This window comes from Gymnoscopelus microlampas, assembly GCF_963454915.1.
Source record: "Gymnoscopelus microlampas genome assembly, chromosome: 9".
NCBI classification, from domain to species: Eukaryota; Metazoa; Chordata; class Actinopteri; order Myctophiformes; family Myctophidae; genus Gymnoscopelus; species Gymnoscopelus microlampas.
The window spans coordinates 12,553,010-12,579,917 of record NC_139946.1 but is presented as its reverse complement, the minus strand read 5'-3'; the positions used below and the strand labels follow the sequence as shown (position 1 = coordinate 12,579,917).

At 43.3% G+C, this 26,908-nt stretch overlaps 2 protein-coding genes across 2 annotated transcripts in view; one reads left to right on the top strand and one right to left on the bottom strand.

The window, feature by feature from the left end:
- The window catches only part of atp8b3 (ATPase phospholipid transporting 8B3), a gene marked incomplete at its 5' end in the record, with an annotated part of 30,296 nt that extends 29,730 nt beyond the window's left edge, over positions 1-566 (top strand). The window contains one exon of the mRNA XM_084065962.1: positions 232-566. Coding sequence (XP_083922088.1) covers positions 232-495 — 264 coding nt within the window. The 3' untranslated portion in view covers positions 496-566. The remainder of the gene's footprint in view (positions 1-231) is intronic.
- Positions 567-8,619: 8,053 nt separating this feature from the next.
- Positions 8,620-26,755, bottom strand: onecut3a (one cut homeobox 3a; the record flags this gene model as incomplete). The annotated part of the gene is made up of 2 exons (XM_084066959.1): positions 8,620-8,951; positions 25,711-26,755. The coding sequence occupies 2 exons, from the start codon at positions 26,753-26,755 to the stop codon at positions 8,620-8,622; spliced, it is 1,377 nt and encodes a 458-aa protein (XP_083923085.1).
- Between the last annotated feature and the right edge of the window lie 153 nt (positions 26,756-26,908).

Genomic DNA, 26,908 nt, shown 5'->3' with positions numbered 1-26,908 from the left:
AACAAAACATTTTCAGATGCGGGGTCCGCGGCCAAATACATAATCATTTGGGGGTCCTTGGCACGAAAAAGTTTGAGAACTACTGATTTAGAAGACATTTTGTAGAATCGGCTTAAGGTCTTAATGGGTTAAGCCACATTTATACTTGGTGTGTCGTCGATATTAGGCATTACTTAGAAACCATGGCTGATCTTCTTGTGCCCTTCTTCTTGGGGCATTATATTCGTATAGGTCCACAGCCAGCAGCAAGTGGAGTTGAAGTCAAAGGTCTTCCAAAGAGGCGGTCGCCACCGCCGCTCTACCTATGCCATGTCTCAGGGCGAAGGGATGGGACGCATCATCACCTCTGGGTCCAGCCTCCGCACTGCAGTGGAAGGACGGGTAACTGCAAGTAATGATCCCACTGACTCACAAGGACAAACCCACACTGTGGAGAATGGGGATGTGCCAAGCCACGAGAAACCAAACAGTCAACCAATACTACGAGAATTATGAATATGTAATGATGTTTAATGTTCTTATATAATATAAATGACTAACTTGATACGGAACAGATTATTTACATAGCACCTTAATTTTTTGCAGATTTGTTAACTGTGTATTCTTCCTAATCTTTTGTATGATCACATTTTCTAAGTAAATCATAAAATATACACACACAGAGAGACTCTTATTTCGTTACTTTCATAACGGGCAGTTCACCGTCACACACAGTAACTCTGTCATCTTTTTTCCTGTTAAGGCACAATTCTATTCAAGATCTTCGACACAAAACCACACACACATCAACATAATATGAAGTGGATGCTGGACAAAGAAATACATCCACAGTAAAATTCTGAGTGTTCCTTAATCTCACAGTGTAAACCTGGACCCATTAGAGTTAAACTAAGGGATTATAGCTGTGTAGCAAAATAAAGAAAGGCCTACTCCCTAAATGTAACTGTGCTGAAATAACAATCAGACAAACTGGGCAGGGTTGTTTTACAATTGTTTTATTTGTTAATTTATTTCAAAACACGCAATTTTTACCCATATTATCCTTTTAAGTTTTTATTTTTCTGTAACAGTTATTACTCAGATTTTTTCCTTCTCAAAAGTCTCAACTAGAAGCGAACCTAAAAGTCCTCCACAGGCTCTCCGGCTTCTGCAGAGGGAGGAGGGAAAAGAGGCTCTCTGTCCATACGCTGTGTGTGTGTGTGTGTGTGTGTGTGTGTGTGTGTGTGTGTGTGTCTGTCTGTCTGTCCATCCTTCACATCATGTAGGACAGTGTATGTTGTGCATGCGTTTGTGTACCTTAATTCTGTGTGTGTGTGTGTTCTAAGTGCAATAAGTGGAATGTCTACATGCCCGTCGAATCACAGGACCCGTAGAGCAGCCCAGAGAGATGAACATTGTCTTATTGGTTCGGTAGCCAGATTGTCATACCTCTGATTTCATCTTTGGTTTTTTAGCAAACACTCTCAAAAGGCAGACTCAACTGCTTCAGCATGTGCCTGTGTGTCTATCTGTCTGTCTCTGTCAGTCTGTCTGTGTGCAATATAAGCCACCTTCTCCAAATGTCGTTGTAAACTAAGTGTACAATGTAAGTGTCTTTGCATTGATTGTGGCCCTTCCTTGGCTCTGGGGACAAAGACAAGCATACATTGTAACATAATGGAGCCATGAGCGAGAGAGGGGGCGGGGGGCGGGGTTCATCTGTATGCAAGCGTGGACATGGACTCCATTTTGATGTCAATGGCAGTTGGGGACATTTATGTAAAGCTAATATAATACGACATCAGCAGTCTGGTTTGGTGGAACACTGGGCATTGTAGTGCTCCTCTCTTTCCCAGACACCATCTACTCTACCCTGAGTGACTGCGACTGCTCCACCCACATTGGGCTTTGGGTAGTGATGTAGAAGTGTAGGGGGTATGGGGGGGTCATGGAGGCTAAAGTGTATGTTGAGGTGAGGCGGGCGGGGGGGACGGGTTGTACACTCTGACCCAGCAGCAACGATTAAGATTGGGGGGTCAGGTGTTTGCATAGTTTTCTGTGCAAAAGCCACCAACCGGAGCCACTTTTATTCCTCGCGGCTGGCTACATCATCGTAAGATCAGCAGGAAACAGTGGTGGGTGGTGGGAAATGTGGTCTTTGTATACCGCAGGGCTTTTTTTTTTATGCTCATGCACTGCACTGCATTGACTGGACTGCGTCCCCTTGACGCAGCGCTTAGGCAGTGAGAGCACAGGAGTGCACGGTGGAAATGTGACGGGGAGGGGACGTTGGGATTCAGCATATGTCTGAGTTTAGTTCTGGAGTGGAGTGGTGTTTATTAGCATGGGGCGTTCAAGTAGGCTCATGTCAAGGTAGAGGGAAACTGATGATGCGCGAGATTGCAGCACGACTCTGTTAGGAGCCAGGCGGCAATGAGCTGATGGAAGCTACGCGTGTGACTGAGTGAGTGAGTGTGTGGGCTGGTGAAGTGACAATGGCAGAGGGGCAGTTGTTTTGGCAGTCGGGCACCACCACAGCTTGGCACAACTCAGAGAGCCTCTTTTCCTTTTGATTTTCTTTTTTTCTTTTGGTTTTTCCTCCCTACTGGCCTGCCCTCTCTCTACCTTTTTCTTGTTTTGAAACTGATTGTCTTCTACCATCACAAAGACACTTGGTTCTGATTGATTAACAGGTAACAGAAGAGGGAGAGCACAGTGCGACTGGGGGTGTCTACATCAGTCCCATTGGCAACCTTCTATCCCACAGGGAAATGACACATACATATGCTGTTTGACAGTAGATGATGAGAGCATTTCTGGTTGGAGGGGTCAGTTGCCAAGTAGTACTGTGGTTGGTCGGTCATTCAGTCATTTTGTAAGAAATGTTTTTTTCCGCAAATTTTCGCATGACAAATATTGCAACCCAAAGTAAAGGAACATTAAAAAAAGAAGAAAAGAAAAAAAACAAATCAAAAAATAAATTAAATTCACTTGTTTTCCACATATAGATACAAATGCACACACGTACACTGATCAAAAAAGCATGTAAGACAGACATACAGTTATTTCGGGGCTGCCCGGGCCTGTGTGAGTGTGTGTCCCTCTGATTAACTCCAAGCAAACAACCCGTCCTTGGAAAAGCAAGACACACATTTCAGGAACCCGAGTCAGGACCCCAAGCTGAGGAATGAAGATTGAACGTTATTGATTGGAGGAGAGGAAATTGACCTCCCCCAGAACACACTGCCCCCTACTGTCTGGATTTATATACATCAAAGAAACATTGGGGGAGGAAGGGGAGAGGGTTGCAACAATACATGCACACAACCAGTGAATCGAACAGTGACAGAAATTCTAAAAACAAGGACCCCTCCAACGCCTAAAACCCAAATTCCCACCCACTTTTTTTCCCCCCTTCTTTTTTTTCTTTTTCATTTTTTGATATCCAAAATATTCCCCAACCCACCTCCACCCACTCCCAGGCCTTTCCTTCCTCCTCCTCCTCCCCACAAAAATCACAGGTCATTCCTGTTGGTCTATACAGTTATACAATATCCATGCAGAAAAGAAAAAGGTGCACCTCCTTTCCAGTAGGAGGCGCTGGTCTTAGTCTAAGAACATCAGGAGCACTTGTACACACCCAGGAACCTTCAAAAGTAACTGTGAAATCTTTTTTTTTTTTCTTTTTCTTCAGAGAAAAGACGACTTAAAGGCAGAAGAAAGCTTACAATGAGTAAAAGATTATTCCTCCTTTTGATTATTCTTCAAATGTTTTGAAATGTTTTTTTTCATTCAGCCCAAATCCATCATTATTGTCTTTTTTGTTTGTTTGCTTTTGACTATCCCTGCCTTTGAGAGCAACAAGCATATCGTCTGAATTGTAATGAGGTTAGCTCTGTCCCTCTCTCTCTCTCTCTCTTTCTCTCTCTCTCTCATAGCATGCCTTCTGTCTCTTCTTTTCTCATGTTACCTTTCACAGAAACATTCACAATGTCTTTTCCATTTTTGAAAACAGTTAAGTACATGCCGTAGCAAAACAAAATGAGAGAGAACATACGAGAGAAATGAGCAAACGGATAAAAAGAATTTTTAACAGTATAAAGCTTCAAGTCACAAGTTCCAAAACTAACTATCATAGTATCATAGTTTCATAATCATTGTTATCATTAGCAGTATTATTTTCAGTTAAATTACATAAACTTTACATGAAAGGTTTTTGAGGTATTTCAGAATTAATTGTCAACACACGCCTACCAAGTCTTTAGCACTAGCCAGGGGGAGAGGTTCAACTGAACAGATGAGGTGGAGGGAGGAGAGGATTTGTGTCTTAATTGTCAATGACTGTCCCACACTATTCTAGTGCAGCCTCTGTGCTTGCACATCGTGGAGAGAGAGAGAGAGAGAGATACTTTTAGTAGTAAAGTATTACAACTACAATGTGCTTATTTAACAGCCTCTGCCATCTTACCTCCCCTCTCTCTGTTACACAAAAATATCTCTGTGGAGAGAGAGGTAAAGTGGCCAAGAGACGGTATTTAAGCAACACTGGACAATGAAAAAATGAAAGGCTGTGAGCGAGCTACCATAAGGTCAACTATACAGTAACAAAGACAATCGACAGCTTAAGGAGTAACATTATTTTGTTTCAAATAAATAGTGTATAGAAAATGTTTTATAGACTTTCTACATGATAAAGTGCTTGTATTCTAGTGTATGAAGATGGAAAGTCAATATGGAGAAAATGCTGACACAGCCCCCACTCTGCGTCCCCCTCTCTTTGCCCCCCCCCCATTTCTGTCCATCTAATTATGGGTGTATTGTCTAAATGTATGTTTATAAATGGGTGTGTGCATGTGTGCGTGCATGCACCGTGTGTGTATCCGGTGCAGTCCCACCCGTGGTTGAAGGGAAAAGGCACTCAACTCTTATCTGCAAGGTAGCCACCTCCTCTTGTATGGCACGATGCAGTCTGACTGCACTGTAGTGTGTGTGTGTGTGTGTGTGTGTGTGTGTGTGTGTGTAGACAGTAAAATCCTATGTGTTAAATTAACTCTGAGAGTATAAAAAAATTACATTTGTACACTCTCAGAGTTACAAATGAATAAAATAAAACCAAATGGATACATTAAGGATTTTGCTGCGCAGGTTTAGGTTATAGTCAGTGTGTCTATCAGTTATGGTATTGAACAGGGTACAGGGGGGGGATCTCTATTTGGTTCATGTGTCCCCCTAGGCAGTTTAGGACCGGTAGGCAGGAGTATCTTTGGTATCGGTGGCGGTTTCACAAACCACTCAGCTTAGTGAGGTAGCCACATTGGTTCTCTCACTACAAACAAATGTCATTTTGTCAGCCTATAATATCTAGAGCTGAATCTAGCTATGTACCACCTATATGCTTGCTGAACGGCGTACCACAAAATCTATTTAAACTCATCATCCTTTGGTGACTTTTAACTCACTGCTTACAGCAACATGAAGTTAGTTAGTACTCCCTCCCCCTCTCTACCCCCCCCCCCCCCCCTTACAATGACCATCTCTTATCTAATCGGCACAGCTAATCTGATCTGACTACATTGTTGGAAATGCTACAGTTGCATTTTTTTTAAGACCATACAGATAGCTTTTAAGTCCCTCCCCTTCGCCCCCCTCCCCTCACCTACCACCCTCCCCCCAATGCACACTGAATCAGCAAGGACATTTGGAGGTCATGTTTTGTACCCCCCCCACTCCCTCCCTCCTTTTCATTATACCCCATTTTTGGAGCTCAGCTTTTAAAAGGCGGCTGAAATGACCACAGTTCAGACATAAAATGCCAAAAGAGAGAGAGAACACATCCGTCTTTCATTCTTCTCTTCCACAGCTCCCTGTTTTTTTTTCTTTCTCATGGGAAATGTCTCCTCCGAGTCAATATTCACATAGAATGCAAAAAAATATGTCCTTCATTGGCCTCGGTCCTTGTCTCTCCCTTCCTTTTTTTTCCTTTTAAAAAGTCCTTTCTTTTTTCCTTTTTTTTATTTTGATTTATCAACAAGGTGCCTTACTTCTGCACAACAGAGCACAATAGTAACAAGAAATAGAAACTTTGTGTCTATGGTACTAATTAAATACCCGCATCAATATTATAGAGAGAAAGAGAGAAAGAGGGGGGAACAGTGGGGTATTTAGAGGGACAGAGGAGGTAGAACCAAAGACAGAATGAGAGAAAGATTTTCTTCTGTTTCAAAATGCGTGTCCAGTTTGGTAACACATACTTGTTATACCTTTTGTCAGTTGAGGTTTGGTATTGTACGCCTTAAAATCTCGTTCATTGTTTTCTTTGTTTTTACTAAAAAAGTATATTCTAATTCAGTTAAAAGTTGATTGTTGGTTGCTATGGCACATACCGCCCGTCATCAGTAAGGAGTGGGGACACACTGTAGCTGTGTGTGAACGTTGTACCATATTCTCTGATTAGCATTAAGGCAGTTAGCATTGGCACACATTTTTGTAGCATTTTGACGGTCAAGAGTGGTAGTTGATTACTGAAACCCCATGTGTGGGGGTCTGTCCAGGAGGTCGATTTGCATTAGATCAAATCGTATTTTCATAATTCACTCCAAATCCTGATTGCTAATTTAAATCTGAGAGCGTACAAATGTAACCAAATGGACCAGTAAGAGTCCATTTGGTTACATTTGTACATTCTCAGAGTTACATATGGATAAATTAACACTGAGGATTTGTATGTGTAGAAGGATAACTGAAGGAATAAACCAAATTAATAAATAGATGATGGGATTTGGGTCAGAAACCTTTGATTTGTCAAAACATTAAGCCTCCCAAAAAAAATGGTGATTGAAATCATGTAAAAATTAAATCTCCACAGCTCCTCGGATGTGTCAGTGTCTAGTAATACCCTCAGTGCCCTTCTATCAGTTATTTGTTTTACTGTGTGTGTGTGTGTGTGGGGGGGGGGGTCCTATCTTCTGCACTGTCTATAAGATACAGCTGTCAATTTTTCTTTCGACTATTAACCATGTAATGTTTGTGTTTTTAGCTAAATCCCTGCTTTTTACTTCCCAGCATTTTCAGCATTGAGTTTAACCATCCCCCCTCCTCTGGCTTCACCAGTGCTGGTTGGATGAAGAACAACAATAGGATAATGGTTTGTTATTGATCTGCCTTCACAGAGCTGTGAGGGCCTGAACGTGTTGTGCCATGACTTTTCCAAGTGGCTCTTCCCTCCCTCCCTCCCATCCTGCCTCCCTCCTCCACTCTGCTCTGCGCTTGCATGGCTACATGTCTCTGCTATTAACAGTAGGGGGCACTGTTGCTCCGCCAGCTGCTTCGGACAGCACTGGGGAGGGAGAGGTGCCACTGCTACTGCTGCTGCTGCTGCTGCTGCTGATGCTGTTGCTGCTGTGAGGCCTTTTGTGTCCCCATCTCCACTGGGTTCTGTGTGCTCTTCTTACATTCTGCTTCCTCTGTGCAGCTGTAATGCAGTTGGCTGGATGCCCGAGCGTGTTGTTGTCGCTTGGTTCTCAGTTATTGATCAAAAGGAAAAGCTCCCAGCAGAACAAAGAGCATGTCCAGACATATCACCCGCCTCTCCTGTCGGTCAGAAAAACACAGACTCTCGGCTTCGGGCGCTCTCCTCGAGAGCATGCGACGACAATGACAGTCTTCCCTGCAGGCCTCCGACATCTGTGCAAAAAATATAGACCTGGTCCGGGCAGACCTGAGTATCTTCACTGCCGAGCGTCTTGAGTTTCACCTTCAGGAGGGGTCGAGGTCCCGCTCTCTCTGTCTGCATCGATTCATTTTTCAATTCATTAGTTTGCAGTATGATCAGACCGAGCTGCTCTCTGAAATGGCTGGCCAGCAGGGAATACCTCTGGCCGAGGAGTGAAGGAGAGTACAGGAGGGGAGGGGGGAGGTAGATGGAGAGGAGGAGGAGGAGGAGGAGGAAGAGAAGAATCGGAGCGCCTTGTTATTTTCTTTTCATAGGATGCGTTGTTGTTTTCTTTATGATGGCCTTGTGTGTGCAGGATCGGGCTTTGATAATAGGGCTATGTGCTGTTCCATCAGGTTTATTGCCGCTCTTTCTTTTTTTCATCATCTTCCATGCCCTTGTTGCATCCAGGTGCAGAGGGATGAGAAAGAGAGTCGAGAGGCAGACACAAAGAGGAGAGTTGGGAGAAAAGCAGAATCGGAAGGGAATAACGTGGACAAGGAGGGCTGGCATTTGCCGTCTGATGGTGTCCAAAAAACAAAAATGTCATATCTTTGGTGACTCTTTAATTGCTAGCAACGCAGATGTCATAAAACTGGAGTTTAGTTTTTTTAAAAGACACAATGATTGTCCTTGTGTGTGTGTGTGTGTGATGATGTGAAGTGGACCTGACTTTTACGTTTGACCTTTAGGTTTTCATAACAGTCCAGTGGATGGAGGAGCTGGAGGTTGTTGTTTATTGTGTTTTTTTTGTTTTTGTCACTGACCAGGTGATTGCATGGCACAAATGAAACTGAGGCAGAGGACACGTTCAGATGGTCCAGGCCAGGTAGGGGGCAACGATCTAGACAAATATTAACCACCGATTCCCCCCCACCTGCCTTCCCAACCCGTGTCCCCCAGCTCTCTGGAAGGCCCCTCTCCTCCTCTCAGGCCTTCGAGAAGGTGGTGGCGGATGTGCCCGGCTGCCCGGGACTCGTTCCGTGGTCGTCGTGCCAGCGGTCCACGCAGCGGCGGCGGGCGTTCATGAAGAAGTTGCTGACGGTGTTGAGCTCCAGGCCCAGCTGCTGGGAGATGGTGATCTGCATCTCCTTGGACGGGCGCTTGTTCTCCTTGAAGATGGCGATGAGCGTGCGGCGCTGCAGGTCGGTGAACACCAGGCGCTGCTTTTTGGGCGCCATGTTGCGGTCCTTGTGTTGCTCCTGCTCTTTGCGCTTGCAGGCTTGGAGAGGGTGGTGGTGGGGGTGGGGGTGGTGGGAGGGATGGCAATGGGGATCAGGATAGGAAGCAGAGAAAGGGAAGAAAAACAGACATCAAGGTAAATATACAAACTTCATTCTATTCATAGTAGAAGCCTGGGATGGGGTCGGTGGGTGGGCGTAAAAGCAGCTACACACATTATTAGCCTGTGCTTAAACATGTAACAAGTTAATACACCAAGAGAGATTCTACGGCTCCAGCTATATGGTTGTATATTAAACTTGATTTAAAGCTAATCCATGCCTTCTGCCCAGTGGGACTATTCCTTCCATCCTGCAGAGTGCAGACAGGGAGCCAGCCCGCGGTGAGAGAGAGAGAGAGAGATAGGTTGGGGTGGTAGTGTGTGTGTGTGTGTGTGTGTGTGTGTGTGTGTGGGTGTGGGTGTGTGGGAGGGGGGGGGGATGCTAGCTGGAGACACTGCTGCTGTTTGATTCAATATTAATGCAGTTTGAGTCGCAATGGGGGACTGAGTGACTGTTGCACAAAATTGAACGTTTTTTTGTGTGTCTGTGCATGTGGATCTGTGTGTGAAAGAAGAGAGGAGACTAGCTTAGACGAGGAAGAAAAGGTTGGTTGCTGAAAGAAAGAAAGAAAAAAGAAAAAGAAAGAAAGAGGGACGAGTCAAAGTGAGCACATTTGTGTGTCTCAGAACCCGAAAGAGAGGGGTTATAGAAGAGGGAGGGAGGGAGAGGAACGAGGAGTGAAAGAGAGGGAGATATTGACCCACATTGCTGTAGGAATTGGGGGGGTGGAGAGTGTTCTCCGCGGGGACGGAGGCCAGAATCCCCCCCCAGCAGCTCTGCAGTCTGCTACTTCAAAAAGAACCCCACTGGAGCCCACTCTATTGAGCTCCGAGAGGGTATTTATAACCCACTCCTTTCCACCACAAACACCAGAGAGATGCGTGCACGGACTCGCTATGAGCGCCCGCAACATACACAGAGCAATTTTCAAAAGAAAACACCATCGAGTGGCCCCATGGGAGTTGGTGGGGTTGGCGGGGTTGTAGCCAGGGAACAGAGAAATTAATAGTTAATAGAATGTTGCATGGAGTGTAAGTGTGTTGTTATAAGTTGCGGTATTTGTAGGGGATGGGTGAATGGGGTAGTAGAGCTAGACGTGTGTAGATAAAAGGGAGAGACCGGTGCTCAGAGTTGGTGTGTAGAAGTTCAGACTACCCCAACTATGGAGCCACACTGGAGCCCTGCTGGCCCTGGGTTCAAATCCTACCAGAGACACATCTCTCCTGTGTCTCTCTCCTGCACTGTGTGTCCCTCTCAGCTTCCCTATGGTCTCACTGAGGAGAGGTAGAGAAATAAGACGAGATAGCAAGATGGCTGTCTTCTTGCTTTATGCCTTGTATCACGATAGACTATTTTTCACTCTTATGCCTAGTGTGTGACTGCATGTAAGCACTTAAAGCTTATGTGTAATTTTCCTAGCATAAGCGTGTGTGTGTGTGTGTGTGTGTGTGTGTGTGTGTGTGTGTGTGTGTGTGTGTGTGTGTGTGTGTGTGTGTGTGTGTGTGTGTGTGTGTGTGTGTGTGTGTGTGTGTGTGTGTGTGTGTGTGTGTGTGTGTGTGTGTGTGTGTGTGTGTGTGTGTGAGAGAGAGAGAGAGAGAATCTGCGAGCTTGCGCACACGCGTGCGTGTGTGTGTGTGTGTGATTGTGCTGAAGTGGCTGGAGCCAAGCAGTGGCGCTGTGTGTCTAATTACAGTGGAGCAGAGCCCATTGATCAGCCATCGCAGTCCAATCTGTTTACTACAGATGTCTAACCTGCGCACAGGCCCATCCATCATATTCATATTTTACATCAACACTGCAGCTCTGTGTGTGAGTGTGTGTCTCTCTTTCTCTCTCTCTCACACACACAACACACACACACACACACACACACACACACACACACACACACACACACACACACACACACACACACACACACACACACACACACACGCACACACACACGCACACACACACACACACGCACACGTGCGCATGCAAGGACACATACTGTACACAAACACAAAGCTATGCACACACAAATAAACACGCTCATGCACATCTTGTATATATGTATATGCAGCAGAATCATATCAATCACTAACGTGTATCTTTGGAGACAAGACTAATGGAGGCAGGGATGAAGTGTTGTTTTGCACAGTAAAATACAGTTAATTTACTTCAGAAGTTAAATTAACACTACGGATTTGACTGTGTGACGGTAAAATTGACTGTGGCCATGATGATGAAGATGATTATCTTATTGCGTGGTTTGGACTTTTCCTAAAGTGATTCAAAATGTGTGGTGTATCATCAGAATTGAATGTTTCTCTTCAATCTGTGTGAAGTTAATGCACAAAAAGGTGCATTTAATGAATGAATTATTGACCTTGATGTCGATTTGTTCTTGCTCAAATAATAACATCCACTGGATATTTTCGCGTGTGAAAGGTCTAACTACAATATTATGTAAAGAAGCAAGTAACCATTTACGCTCTATATATTTCGTTGTACATCAAATAGCACAAATATCTGACCTGTGGGGTTGTAGCTCTGCTATTTTTGTACGTGTTTGAAGATTTCTGAAAAACTTGTTTGAAAATGTGCCCAAATTAGGGATGCCAGGGTTAATGTGGTGAAAATCCTGCAACTCGACAATCAATAAGAATTGAACCCAACAATGCTAGGGATGAAATTGGTAGTGAATCCTATGTGATAAATGTATCTCTTACAAATAACAATATCTTGTGATGTTTTTTTTTTTCCCACACTAAAAAAACCCCCACCAATTGCATTCCCTTGGTTTCCTTTCCAACATTCTGTGACTTATACTTTTTGCTCCTACAGATGGAGGGGAGGCTTTGTTTTCACTCATATGATATGCAGGTCACATATACACACACCCTGACCCAACATGTCCTAACATTTGTGATATTTCGTATCTTTTGCCGTTATCTGTTTTTGTGCCCTTTGTCCTTTGTGCAAAGCTGTTATGACAAGCATGCATGCCAGAAGCCTTATAAGGTTACTTTTGATTGTGGTGCGTTTTATTAAGAAAAAGTATATAATTTTGTTTACCTTTTCGGTAATTTTACTACGGTCATGGTGTGTATCTAGAAAAAACAAGGAAGGAATAAGATGTGTGTTATTGATGGAAGGAAAGTCTTACACATCCATGTTCTTGTTTTCTCAAGTTGTCCGGACAAAATGTTATTTTTAATCTATTCCCATCATGTTCTAAATGATATAATTTCACAAATCTATGACTAAATTGCAAATAGGGAAGGTAATATTTCTCAGGTAATATTAGGCAGTGTTGGTCATACTTTTTCATGTTTAAATGTTTTAAAATAACAAACCTTCCCCTCAGATGTGTCCCTGTTCCAGTTCCAAGAACACTGTACTGCTCTCTGACTCTCTGCCAATATAGGGCTCACAAAACTCGAGCATTTCCACTGATATTCTGCCAAAACAACCCCCCCCCCCCCTCCTCTTCTTCTCTCCAGCTTATTTCAATGGTGAGTCATGCCCTGCCATATAATCAACCACTGTGGGAGTCCAGCTTGGTGCTCTATCGTCTGTCTGTCGGTAGGTGTCACTCTCGCTGTGCCCTGGCTGCACGGGGCGCCATAGTGCAGCGCTGCCTTTGCTACAGGCGCTGGATTTAGTAATCAATATCGATCGATTGGTGAGGAAGGGGGCCCTGATTACTGAACCAAGCTCGGCGTAGAAAAGAAAAAATCGATCATTGCAGCTTTTAGAGCTACAGTAGGCACCGAGCGCACAGAGACCGACACAAACTCATGCACAAAGAAAGAGAACAGCCCACGCCAGACTAGAAATCCTATTTTGGGTTGAGTGTTTGCTTATAGTTCTTGTATGGAGGTGTGTAAGGTGGTCATATGTATCTGTATGAAAATAACTAAAGCAAGTCATTCATATTGAGCTAATAAACATTATACAGTATAAGCCTGTTAACCTTTAGGCTTATGGGTTATTTCATACAGCAGTGATTTTCAACCCTTTTCATTTAATCAAGGTCCATTTATAAGGCATTTGAGCCACGGATTCATCACCATTTGATGGGATTTAGACTCTCAGACCCAAAACTTGAAATATTTTGTTATCGTTGGATAAGATTTTGTCCTCAATTCCATGCTGTATTGATGTGGTACCATAGGAGAGATAACAGGCTGATCAAAATAACAATTATTCTACATTCTCTTAATTGTGTAGACTTATTGTAAATTACGTAATGCAGATGTTTAACAATAATGTATAACTCTTGAGAGTGTAAAATGAAACCAAATGGACCCGTAAGGGATCTTTAACTAGAGTTACTATAAAGACCTATAAGGGTCCACGTTTTGTTACCAACTCTCCATATTTTAGCTGGGGACCACCTGCAGCCTCAAGGTGGTCCCCGGACCACTGGTTGAGACCTGTATATGACATATGCAGGCGTAATTTTGGGGTATAGCCTATTGAACCTTTTTACATCACTGTTAATCAAGGTCCATTATTATTCAAAGGTCTTGAATAATTATATAAAGCCCATAATGTTGTCATTAAATTGCTTTAGGTCTAATTGTCGACAGTAAATTTAAGTTAATAATATATAGCCAAAAATACTTATATTTTCCGATGGCATTAATATTCCTTGCATCACAACACGCCAAGAGGGGTTAAGAGAAAGGCCCTGTGTGTTCAATATCGATCGATGGATTCGTGAATAATTCGTGTGTGAAATTCAGTTCGTCCAATTAATTATGCCTTGCAGGGGGAGTGTAGGCCTAGTGCACATTCATGGAGGGGTGGAGGCACAAAACACTCTGGAAAGGGAAACGTGCTCATCAACCTTTCTTTGCCCCCCTCTAGTTGGCACACGATGGAAAGGAACAGCATGACCCACTATTACAAACGATATAGGCTAGAGTGGTTTTCAACCCTTTTCATATCAAGGTCCATTATTTATTTGGCATTTGAACCGCGGACCACCATTTGATGAGATTTAGACTATAGCTCAGACCCAAGACTTTAGAATATTTTGTTATCGTCGGATACGATTGTGTCCACAATTCATGCTGTAGCCTATTGATGTTGGTACCATAGGAGAGAACAGGCAAACGTTGATCAAAATAACAATGATTTAATTAAGTAATGCAGATGTTTAACAATCATTTAACTTTTGAGAGCGTAAAATGAAACCAAATGGACCCATAAGGGTCCATTTGGTTTCATTTCACGTTGTCTTTGATCATCTCACGATGGCATTCATTCATTTGAGCTTCACAAAATTGCCACATAGGGCTTCAAAATCAATCAATCAATGAATTCAATTCAATGTTAATTGTAGGCCTATACTTATTGTCCTTTTATGTAGCCTACTCTATAAGGTATAAACGTGGTGAATGGTTATGGCCCTAACGACTGATTTAATTAAGCTACCAATAAACAAGTTTACTGGTTACGGTTCGGCGTGTTTAAATGCTCTCATTTGCTTCCAAGACACGTTAGCACTACTTGTTGTGAGAAAACTATACCATCAACATTTTAGGCCACTGTTTCCCAAACACTGGGTCGGGACCTAATTGTGGGTCGCTGACCGATTTTTGTGGGTCACGAGTAAATATGCCTTTATTTTTTGTTTCCTACATTTTGTTTTATATTATTATTATTTTAAAAATCACCATTTTTCATAAATTAAAACAAAAAATCAGAAGAAAGAAAATCTAACATTTCTTTCAAAAACAGTTTCATAAATGAATTAAAAAAGAAATCTAAGAAATTCCGTGAACTGAAAAATAAATAAATAATGAAAATAGCAGATCTACAAGCTGGCAGCCATTGTGTGCTTGTAGATCTGCTATTTTCACTAGTTTGGGTCCTGTAGAAGACATCAAATTTCTCTTTTGGGTCTCGAGATAAAAAGTTTGGGAACCACTGCATGCATATATAGCTATACTGTATTTCAATACCTGTTACTTCAAAAGGCGCGAGATTATGTTTTTCTTTAGCAAGTGCTGTTAGTTTTAACATTCTCAGACTATTAGATGAAGATTGATAGTGTGGTATCGACACGACTATACAATTTAAAAGGCTGTTTGTACAGTATTTATTCCATTCAACCTGCAGGGCAGTGCCAAGCTCTCTCGCCAGTCCAAAACACTTCCAGTTCAATACTCCTTAATGTAATGAGAGAGAATTGGTGTTAATATACTGATAAAGTGACACAATTTGTTTGTTTGCCTTCCTCGCCGCTCAGCTGCAAGGCATTCCCCACAACTTCAATAACATTCAATCTGAAGGGTGCAGCTCAGATTCCCCTATACATTCCATTCCACTATAAGTCCAGAAAGCCAGGACTATAGGTATATTTTCACTGTTCTTGGGTATAGACATTTTTAATGTATTTCTTTTATTTTTATAATGTTATATAATTTTCTATTTTGGTCATTTTCAGCCTAAAATGTAAATATTGAACATGATTAGACAGCGAACATATACAGCAGCCAATGCAGTATCATCAAATATATATAATTGAAGCTATTTCACAGATCACAAGATATATTTTAGGGCCTACATCTGACGGCCAAAAAAATATATATATATATATATGGTGTTATTCAATGCTATTATGTTTTATACACGCCTCTATGTAGCCTATAGTGATAAAGCCTGAGAAATTACAGCGCGTCAACGATTCGTTAATCAATAAAGATGGCTGTTTGCGATCATCTCTCTGCTTATGACTTTTTAGATAATGAAAAGCATTCAGCCATTTAAGTGCATGATTGAGAGAACTGTATGACTGAATCCTAACCTGCATTATTTTTTGCCAAGTTAATAGTATAGTAGCCTATATACTCTGCAGCAGTGGTCGTGATATTCTATTATCTAAGATTATCATTGATTCCACTCATAATTGCTTGAACCAGTTATGCGTGGTGATGATGATAATTATAATGCTTTATTTTCTAAGCCTTGCGCTTTCACTTTCTTTCTCGTGTTGCTTCTGGTGGGTACTTTTCTGGGGGGGGGGGGGGGGGGTTATTGAACCGGTAAGCGGTAACAGGATAGGTGCAGCATGGGCACTATAGTATTTTGTTCATAATGTTGAAAAATACAATATTTGAAAAATGTTTTTAAGTATAGTAAAGTATACTTGATTAGAACGTGCTTAAACATTCGACAATTAAGGTCTGACATTTCTACAATTGCTATGGCTACAAAACCTGTAGAACCCACCAACACATTTCTATAATTTTGCGAGATAAGGTGTCATTTGACAAATGGGGCCACATGAAGACACACATATATATGGCTATAGCCTAAATATTTGTACATAATTCTAATGTACGCCTTATATATGCCAGTATGTTCATTTAGTCCAAGTCAGCAAACAGACAATCCACACACACTCGTGCCACAAAAGAAAAAAAGCAAACAAAACAACGTAACTGGTTGGAAAATAAATAATGAAATGTCAGAGCGTGTGAAAGCTACCTCAGCAGCAGGGTTGTAGGTGTTCGTGTGATTTGAAGTGGGAGAGTAGAGGGTGGTATAAGGGTATGGGGGAGATCAATAGGTAACCGCACCATGGGCCTGGCCAGCCGGCCTCACAGAGATCGATGCTGAACGGGGCTGATGTGAAATTGGGTGCGGTGCGACTTCTCTCCCGCAAAGGCCAGGCTACTGCCTGTGAGAAACAGTCTCCCTGTCGCCCATGGGACTCAACCTCCACCCTACTTCTTTTTTAATATCTACTTACTATTGATACGCGCCTTCAGACATACAGGCTAATACTGAGCCACTAGGGCTGTGTTGTGCAGGGAGTGAAAGTTTGTGTAGACTATTACTTCTGCTTTTCCAAGTCATAGTTGCATGCATAATAAAGTGTAAGCCTATATAGGCTGAAAAGGGTGTCACAAAGTGACAAAGGGCACGCACATCCTGTCCTGCTAGACTGGGTGCTGGATCAAAACTATGCGGGACGCTCTTCCTCAGACCTTACTGATAACCCTAACCCTAGCCTAACATGGAGTTGTTGGGGAGCGGAGGATAACGGATTATTATTTTTTTGTCATATAAAAATGTTATTGTTATATGTTATTTTGTTGGCCTTCTTCAGTTACGACTTAGGCTATTTGCGCATTTTATAGCAACAAGTCGGTGAAACTTACCACACAGTAACGGCTTCAACTTGTAGTGTTATTTGGTTTTGGAATGCAATTTTATGAGTAGGCTAACTCTGATTATTATTAGACTAAAATACACCAGTGGATCACAAAAGGGTAATTTTATCATCTATATTTTTCGCATGAGCGCCATGATTATTATGCACTAACAAATACAATTGGGAAGATCAAGATAAAAAATATGTGGGTCAACAGTATTTATCAATTTCCATATTTAGAGTGAGTGTTCACTGGGAAATTTCGTCTCAAAGTTCAATTTGATACAGCCTGTACATCCTGTAATTATCAGCTGAAAAGAAATAAGGGATTTTTATAGGCTATATCCAAACAATCACGATAATATAAATTGAGCGATAATAGCAATAATAGAACACCAACAAAACAATAATAGGCCTAATAATAATAGTTTGCACGGTTGTTGTTACATTAATACAGTTTCTGCTTTCTGACATTTTAAATCAAATTGTTTTTTTTAAATAAAAAGTAATGTTAGGAGGCCTAATTCTATTTAGTATTTCGTTGGCCTAAACGAAAAATATTCAGCGAAGGATCTCTCTCTCTCACGCACGCACGCACGCACGCACGCACGCACACACACAAGTGCATACACATCAATACTTGAATGAAATAGATAGTAAAATCGGTAATGGTGAAAATAATCATAAAATTAATAAACAATTTAGAGCTTTAAATTGGCTATGAATCAATCAGTCCAGCAATACCAGCCAAATCACGTAGCCTGTGTGATTATTCAAATTAGAGCTGCCTACTCCTAGTATGTATTAGCATGCTATGCAAAAGACATATATAGGCTAACATTGATTAATTCATCAATTGATTTCACAGTCGTTTTGTTCCTTTGTTGATTTGTGTGGGTTTGCCCAACTGGAGGTTTCAGGTTGCATTTGTGGGTACGGCAAGGTGTGTGTGTGTGTGTGTGTGTGTGTGTGTGTGTGTGTGTGTGTGTGTGTGTGTGTGTGTGTGTGTGTGTGTGTGTGTGTGTGTGTGTGTGTGTGTGTGTGTGTGTGTGTGTGTGTGTGTGTGTGTGTGCAAACGAACGAGAGCGAGACAGTGATTGCGGTTTTGTTGTGATCGACCCTGCAGAGTGGTTTACAGAGGTTCCATATCAAACCATCTGCTTCCATCACGAAATAGAAAACATCTCTGATCAATTAATAAGACATTTTATACAGGACACGGTCTTATACCTGCGGTTGGTTGGCGGTAAAGATTTGAATAATTAAACCGTTCAAATCCCGACATTATCTTATTCTCAACAAAATGGCAAGCCGGACACCTTTAAACATGTCCCACTTAGGCCTACTCATTATATGCTATTTCTTTTATTTTCCACCAAAGGGATAAGCAACGATTAGCACGCCACTACTCTCTTGGGTAACAGTCTATATGGCCAACCTGATTTAATCAGGCCAACACAAACCATTCTTATCAATCTACCTCGGTGAGTCACTCTTAAATTGAATATGCGCCTTTTCTCTCCTTTAATTGCGTTGACAATGTGTCCTTGCCGCGTGTTTCTTAGCATGCGCATTAAACAAGCCATTATCGGGCCTTAATAAGCAATGGCCTGTCAGGGCTTCAGATAAGCGGCTACCGCGACGCGGTAGAGTAGATGCTGTGGTGTTTCAGCGCCCAGTGCTGGTCAGAGATTTATAATTCGAGGGCAGCTTTTGGATCAGTGGAGGAATATAGCAGTGGTTGTCAATCTTTAAAATTTCAAGGATCCCCCCTTAACTCTGACAGTGTACAAATGGAACCAAATGGACCCTACGGGTCCATTTGGTTCCATTTGTATACTGCAGGGTTACAGACTTGTAAGGGTCAATGTAGACCCCCCTCAAGGAACCCTGAGAACCCTCTTTGAGAACCACTGGTATATAGGAACAAGGAGCCTAGTTTTTGATGGTAGATACCGCCAGTCACTTCACTGTTTTTGGTCAACATTCCTATTGCACAATAACACCAATCAATGGCTTCTAAGGAGCCACGATAGCCTTTGGCGACCATCGGGTCAAAAGCCATCGTTTACTGTGTTTTGTATAATTCAACATTAAATAATACACTTATATATAGGCTATAGCCTATATCAAAGCCATCGGGTGCTACAGCGTATGAACGTCAACTCTTTAGTATTATTATAACCCTAAATGGTTCACAAACGGTATAGGCATGCGGTTTCAGATTTAGATTATAATATGTGGTGCACGCAATGCCTTTTAACTCTTTGATGCTTGCCTCATGTATTCAGCCGAGTCTGTGAGCAATTTGATTTAAAGGTCATTCTCTCCTATCGATCCGGTTTGGCGAGGGGGCGACGGAGCAACATAGGAATTGATCATCTAAAATAGAATAGACGGTGTTCTAGACTGTACAGAGCCATGCTGCGCAGACCTCTGCTCTGCTGCATTTATAATTGCAAAGCGTGTGTGTGTGTGTGTGTGTGTGTGTGTGTGTGTGTGTGTGTGTGTGTGTGTGTGTGTGTGTGTGTGTGTGTGTGTGTGTGTGTGTGTGTGTGTGTGTGTGTGTGTGTGTGTGTGTGTGAGTGAGTGAGTGAGTGAGTGAGTGAGTGAGTGAGTGAGTGAGTGAGTGAGTGAGTGAGTGAGTGAGTGAGTGAGTGAGTGAGTGAGTGAGTGAGCGTGCACGTGCGTGCGTGGAGTCCAACAGCTGGCCGTTTCCAGTAACACAAAGGAGGTGATGACGTATGTGGGTGCTGGAGTATATGGCAACTTTACTATTTTGAATTCTACTCACGTTATATTCTGCCAAATTACAGCAATAGCAACTTCAGCATGAATGTTTCATTTCATGCGTGAAATACCTGCACAACGACTATAGCTTATGGTTGAGTGAATGTAAAGTCATTTCATGCCGTGGCTAATTCTATTGCGCCATGATTCCAGAAATATTGAGATGGTGTGTCTGTCTATCAAAGGTGAAAGTCATCGTTTGACTGTGGTTGCAGCATGCATGCATGCAGCGACCTGTGCAACAAACCAGTGTAAGAGCAAGTGTTTATTAGTCATTCTGTTTTGTGTTATGAAGGGTGGGCTGTTAATGGGAGAAATGGTGTTGCACAGTGGAGAGATGGGGGGTGGAGGGGGCGAGGGGGGGGGTATGGCTGCATGGCGCAGCTCCAGAGATGGAAAGGAGAGGCCGGGGAATGGAAATCGATACAGATTCAGGGCTCGCCAGATCGGCCTTAACAATGTGTATGGCGCAGACGCACTCTATATCCCGATCACATACACACGGGAGAGAGGGAACTATGAGGCGACATGCCGGCTATATGCTATATTGGCTGCACATGCACACCGTTTTTCATTCTGGGTATAGCAGATAATGTTCCAAATCCCACATTGCTATCTCATCTATATAGGCTATCTCATCGGACCCGAGATTCAAGCAGAATAGCCTATAAGAAAAAAAACCTTAAGAAAAGGCTGTTCGATAACTACAGTGCCCCTATAGCATCGAGGATGTGTGTACATTTGCGTCTCCGTATTTACAGCACACATAGCTGTGCTTAACGAACAGCGAGTCTGAAACCGCAGCTGCACCGTTCACTCCCCAGTCTTCCCCTTACACATCAATTATTAAAGTACCAATCGATCATTTCAGGCTAACATCAAGCCATCTCTTCATGAAAAAGCCTGTTTTAGATGATCCCACATCAATCAAATCTTAATGCCCTTTCCAATTATAACCATTATCCTTGGCTTAAGTGACCTACTCTGTACTATTTATGTTTTTTTTTTTTTTTTTTTTTTGGTGAATAGCTTGCTATACTAGCCTAATATAAACCGTCTTCCATTTCGTATCATTTGATTCAAACCCCCAAAGACCGACGTTTGATTTCTCAGTTGGTTTTGGACTCAGATATAATCCTATAAGGATAGGGTTGTGAAGCTGACGTAACTCTGATATTGATCTATGGGAGCCAATGTTGGATGATAATATGATGTTTCTGGCCTACAAGAAGTGTCTGTATAGGCCTATTAGCAAAAGAAACTGGAAGAATATAGAGTATATATTTCAGCACCCAGGACAGCGCCATGTACACAGGCCTTGTTTCGAACATTTCAGCACCGGACAGCATCATATGTTTACAGGCATAGTTTCGAACATTTCAGCACCGTGGACACTGGACAGCGTATTACGTAGAGGGAACATATCAGCACCACGGACAGCATCCCCATCTATAGGCGAGGTAAAGCCAAGGAAACTACTAATTATTGAGTAGGTCAATAAAAATGTATTTACTATTGAATAAATGGAAATGGGCACTGATGCACGCTTCGAGGAGAAAGGACGTACGCAGCATTGTTAGTTACGGGCGGGTGGGGGGTGGGGGGTCGGGGGTGCTTTCTGCCCTAGTAGGCCTATGTAAACGGCGTGTGTCCCATTGAAACGTGAATAAAGGCGGCCCACCCTCACCCTCCGTCTTTTTTTTCTCTTCGGGTCTTGTGGGTCTGACCTACACACCCTGGCACGTGCTCTGGCCATTCAAATGATAATGAACCAACTGCGCTTTTCTCTGTGCAAAGGGGAAAGACTCCTGGCACGTCATGGCAATGGCATGCAGTCCTACACTTTACCACAACAGGAAGCCAATAACCAGGCAATGCATTGCTTTGGATTCGCTATGTGTAGACTTAATCAGATTCCATGGGAAATTATTTCGTAATAAGAACAAAACATTGGGCCATTTATTTATTGAGATTGAACTATTCGTGTTCATAGAGGTTTCATCGATGATTTCTTTGAATCTGGTCTGCAATAGCGTATACTAGTGAACGCATGTTCACTCGGTTGATGATTGTGTAACCGAAACCCCAAAGGGCATATTGAGAGTGAGCTTGCTTTCCACTCAACAAATGTAACATGATTACAGCAGAGAGAAAGAAAAAGGTGTGCAATAAGGGGTTGCTTTTTTTTTTTTGCTCTTTTTTTTTAAGCGACCCTCTTTCCGCCTTTCCTGACTGCGAACCTCCCCCTCTACTCCGGGGAAGAGACCAATGGGAGAGAGTGCTGAGGCGGGATAATTGATAGATGCACTGGCTATCCTTATCGATCACAGCTTTATTGACCCGACCAAATACATTGAGATGGAGTGTGGAATTCAACACAGATGCAAAGACGAATTGTTTTCATCGTTAATGCAATCTTTAAATGCCTCCTATGCCCCTACCTTGCTGCGTCTTCCTTACAGCCTCTTGTTTAGTAAAAGGTTATAGCTTAGTACAGGGTCAGGTATAGTGCCTATTTATTATTACTTAACCAATGTAGTTGCAATTGCGAGGTGCAAGGACGGAGGCTATTTATTTGGCCTATAGGGTTTAGGCCAGCCCAATCCATATTTGCACCTTCCATTTGGACCTGGAGGGAGAGAATGGGTGAGTGGGAAAGCGTTGCCCTCATTCCATTAGCAGACGTCGAGCGTGAAGGGCACATTCCCCATCATGTCAGAGCCCCCACCAACAACACGATAGCCCTATAGGCCTATCTCTCCACTCTGTTTTTCGTTCCGGGACTGGATCGTCATGTGAGTGTGCAGACACTGGCATTTTCGCATTAGCTAAGCAGGGCAGCTGCATTGATTTGTGTGACTGTGATGAATTTGGAATAGTAATTTGAATTTATTGATTGATGTGGCCGACCGAGTATTGCCCAGCCTCCCTTTCAGCATCACAAACCTCCAACTCCCACTCCCCAGCCCACATGCGCACCGCGGATAATGGCGATTTTAAATGCAATAAGTAAAATGTAGCTCCAGCCATTTACATACAAGTCATTTGTCATTTTGCCCAGCTGTGTTCTGCCTCAAAGCTGCTGACAGCAGGTAGCTCACAACACACAACAAAGACTTGCTCCTGTTACCACTTAAGCTATATTTACCATTTGTATTTGTAATCGTTTTTTTTGGGGGGGGGGTTTGCGTATGAAGATTTTATTCTGTCTATAATGGCATGCCCAAAAGAGGGATGCAATGTTGAAAGTGGTTAAAGGACGACTTCACCCATTTTCAACCTATCTTCATTTAGGCTAATAGATCCTCAATGATGCTGATAAAATTCATTTTCTTCTATACTCAGTCTGTCTCTCATATAGGGCTGTAGGCACTTCAGAAACCCGTCTACCAGTGACATCATAGTTAGGAAGTTTTTTTCTTCAATATTTATTTTATATATCATTATTATAAAGCCTGTAGTAGTTTCTATTATTGGATTCCCCATCGGTGATGTCACTGGTAGACGCGGGTTTCTGAACTGTCCACAGCCCTCCTCTGAGACACAGACTGACTAGACAAGAATGGTGCCATGTTAATGAGCATGCATTAGTGAGGACCAATTATATTAAGACAGGTTGAAAATGGGCGAAGTCGTCCTTTAATAGAAAGGCAAAGCGGAGAAAAACAAACAGCAGTTGTAATAAGCATCAATTAAAATTATGATATGTCACTGCATCAATTCACATTAATTTACGCACACTAGACCTTTTCATACTTGATTACATAAACATCCTAAATGGGTCCAAGTTTGTTTTCTGTTGCAGTGTTTGTGAATATGACAGGGAGTAAACTTGGACCCAAGCTGTTCCCTAGCAACCCTATATTCCACAGACAAATGTCTATAATAGCTCTATTTTCTATTTCGGTTCTATGCCACTGTTAGGCAGCAATAGCATGTCAACTGGACCAGAGTTTTATCCTGGCGCAGGGTGTGGAAGATATAAAACCCCATTGCCCAATTAGCTTTAACAGCAGTGGCACTTAAAGAGACAATTGTGGAGTGTTTAAATCTTTATTTACCAGAACCCCACTAAATGCGCAAAGGAACAATTTACATTCCATTAAGTGCTTTTCAATAGGGCATTGACTGGAACTAAAATATGCCACTATATCTGCTTAATTGAACTGTCCGCTGAAATACGACGCAGAAGCGCTGATTGACGTTTGGAATCTAAACGGGGCCTTTTACACAAACATCAATGAGAGAGTCTCTCTCGCAACCATCTCTATTTTTTATCCCTATTGTGTCTCTCGTTTTCATTAAAGTCCCATTGAATCGGTTTCAAAGTGCTCTACTAATCTCTTGTGGAAGTTGTGCTGTCTAATAGTCTGACTTCTGAGATTTCAAAGCTGCATTTCGTTTAGTTATCCCTCTCGGTATTGCGCAAGTGAGGCTGGACCCCAAATTATATCGATCACCATTCTGAATGCCCTGTCACAAACTAACAAACGTGCCGTGTTTAGAATCCTTAATTTATAATTTGTGTGTGTGTGTGTGTGTGTGTGTGTGTGTGTGTGTGTGTGTGTGTGTGTGTGTGTGTGTGTGTGTGTGTGTGTGTGTGTGTGTGTGTGTGTGTGTGTGTGTGTGTGTGTGTGTGTGTGTGTGTGTGTGTGTGTGTGTGTGTGGCTGGCTGGCCTTCCACAATATATCTTGTATATATTTCATTAATCCGTACTGCAGCCTGTTGTATAATTGCTGTAATTGAAATGGTTCATTTCACAGTGCACAACCCACACGACACATTTCCACAACAAGCAGATAAAACACAGGACATAAATCACGTTCGGAAACAGACAGTGTGCCAGCGTTTGGACAGCATGTGCCATATGAATAATATTCAACACGGGGCCAGGGAGGAAGACGCATCTGTTTGTTTCGTTGTCTTTCACATTCAAATCGATCATTTATCAGTGCGCTACTTTGAAAGGGACGCTGGGACCTGGATTATTGATCCGCAGGAGGTCACGCTCCTCTGACTCGTTGGCCAGGCCCTTACGCCTCAGACGTATCTTGTTTGCGCCTCGCGCATTTGACAGGGGAACACAGTATACCAGCCCTATGGACGCACAGGCCCAAAGTCACACTAGGTGTTTGAGGGGGGATTGATTACACAATGTAAGAAGTGGGAGCTTGCTAAAAGGTCAATCATGTATATAGCATTATTTCACCGTTAAAGTAAAAGGTCTCTCTCAGATGCAATCATTTTAATCCGCAGCTTGCTTTGATTTCCTTTGTTTGTACTCCTCTCTCTCTCTCTCTCTCTCTCTCTCTCTCTCTCTCTCTCTCTCTCTCTCTCTCTCTCTTCTCCCTCCCTCCCTCTTCATTGTGTATAGTGTCTGTCTGTCTGTCTGTCTGTCTGTCTGTCTGTCTGTCTGTCTGTCTGTCTATCTGTCTTGTCTGTGCGCCTCTCTCTGTTTATATGCGTAAATATATCCCAATAGGTCTTTGCAGAGATTTGTTTGGTTGAAAGTAGCAACCTTATCCTTTGTTTTTACAATCTAACGCTTGCCCTGCATGCGCTTGCCAAAGTAAAGCGCCTGTTTACACTATCATGGATTGTAACATCAATCAAAATATAGATTTCCTTAAACATTTAACACCCCAACTGTCATGATGAAGTTTTACTCGATGCCATCGACTAATAACTTCTAGTAATGTGTGTTTGAGCAGCTATTGACAGTCTCGCCACATTGACTTCTAATTGATCCCTCCACATCAGTCAGATTCAGAGCTGTCTCCTCACTCACCTGCTAGTCTGAGCGCTGACATCCGCTGGAACTCCGGCTCTTGGAGCCACTTCCACATCCTGCGGAAGGTTTCCCGGCCCGACTTGAGTTTACTCCACGGTTTAGGGTTCCGTAGCAGATCAGAGAGAGTTCCCTGGGACCGACACAAGATCCGCTGGGCAAAGATGGCCTGGGGGATGCTGTAGCGCTTGAGCTCCGCCGTTATTCGCTGCGCTACCTCCTTGGTGTTTATCTCTTCGACTTGACCCGACCCACCCCCCTGTCCGCCGCCCACCGCCTGCCTGTCCCGGTCTGACAGCATGGACCCGTTCGCCTGAGAGTGCGGATGGCTGTGATGGTGCATGCCGTTCAACGATGTCATGAGCCCGGCCCCGTGGCCACCGAGACCCCTGGCCAAGTGCTCCTCGCTCCGGGACAGCATGGCCGCGTGGGTCTCGAATCCCCCCGACGAGAGCATCTTGTCGTTGGACAGGTGGGCTCCGGGACCGTAGGCGCCGAGAGACTGCTGGGAGTTGTGCAAAGACCCAAGGCCGTTGGACAGGGGAGACAGCGACTGCCCCATACCGGACATATCTTTGGGGTAATGGCCATAGAGGTTACCCATGGAGGCGAGGCTCCTGTCGTCCCTCATCAGGGTGAAGCTGCCGCTAACGTTCCCGGCCGTGAGCCGCTGATGTGCCGGATGATGGTGAGCATGTGGGTGGGGATGGTGGTGAAATTTCTCCGACACGGTGGATATGGGAGGCAGATGCTGCAGCGGTGTCAGCGTGGTGTAGGTGCTGCTGAGGCTCATCCCGGAGTCGCACGACATGGTCATCGCGGGATGAAGGGGACCGGACAAAGCGTGGTCCGTGCGGTAGTCCCCTGCCCCCTCTAGTATCGAGGCCATACTGGACACCATCGCCGACCGCCCGTGCGACGACACCAAGTTCCGATGCGACGCCGAAGACTGTCGCGCGTGATGCGGGGAGTTCATTAAGTCACTCGTTTGATGGGAGTGAGACACACCGTGCAGATTTCCAATGTTTTCCATTGTAAGTTCCATCGTTGAAAGAATCTTTATTTCCACCCCTCTCTCTCGCGTCTCTCTCTCTCGCTCTCGCTCGCTCTCTCTCTCTCCCCCTCTCACACTCTCGCCTCTTTCTCACACACACTCCTTTCCAATAAATTTTGAACGATTTCAAAGCCGAGCCATTGA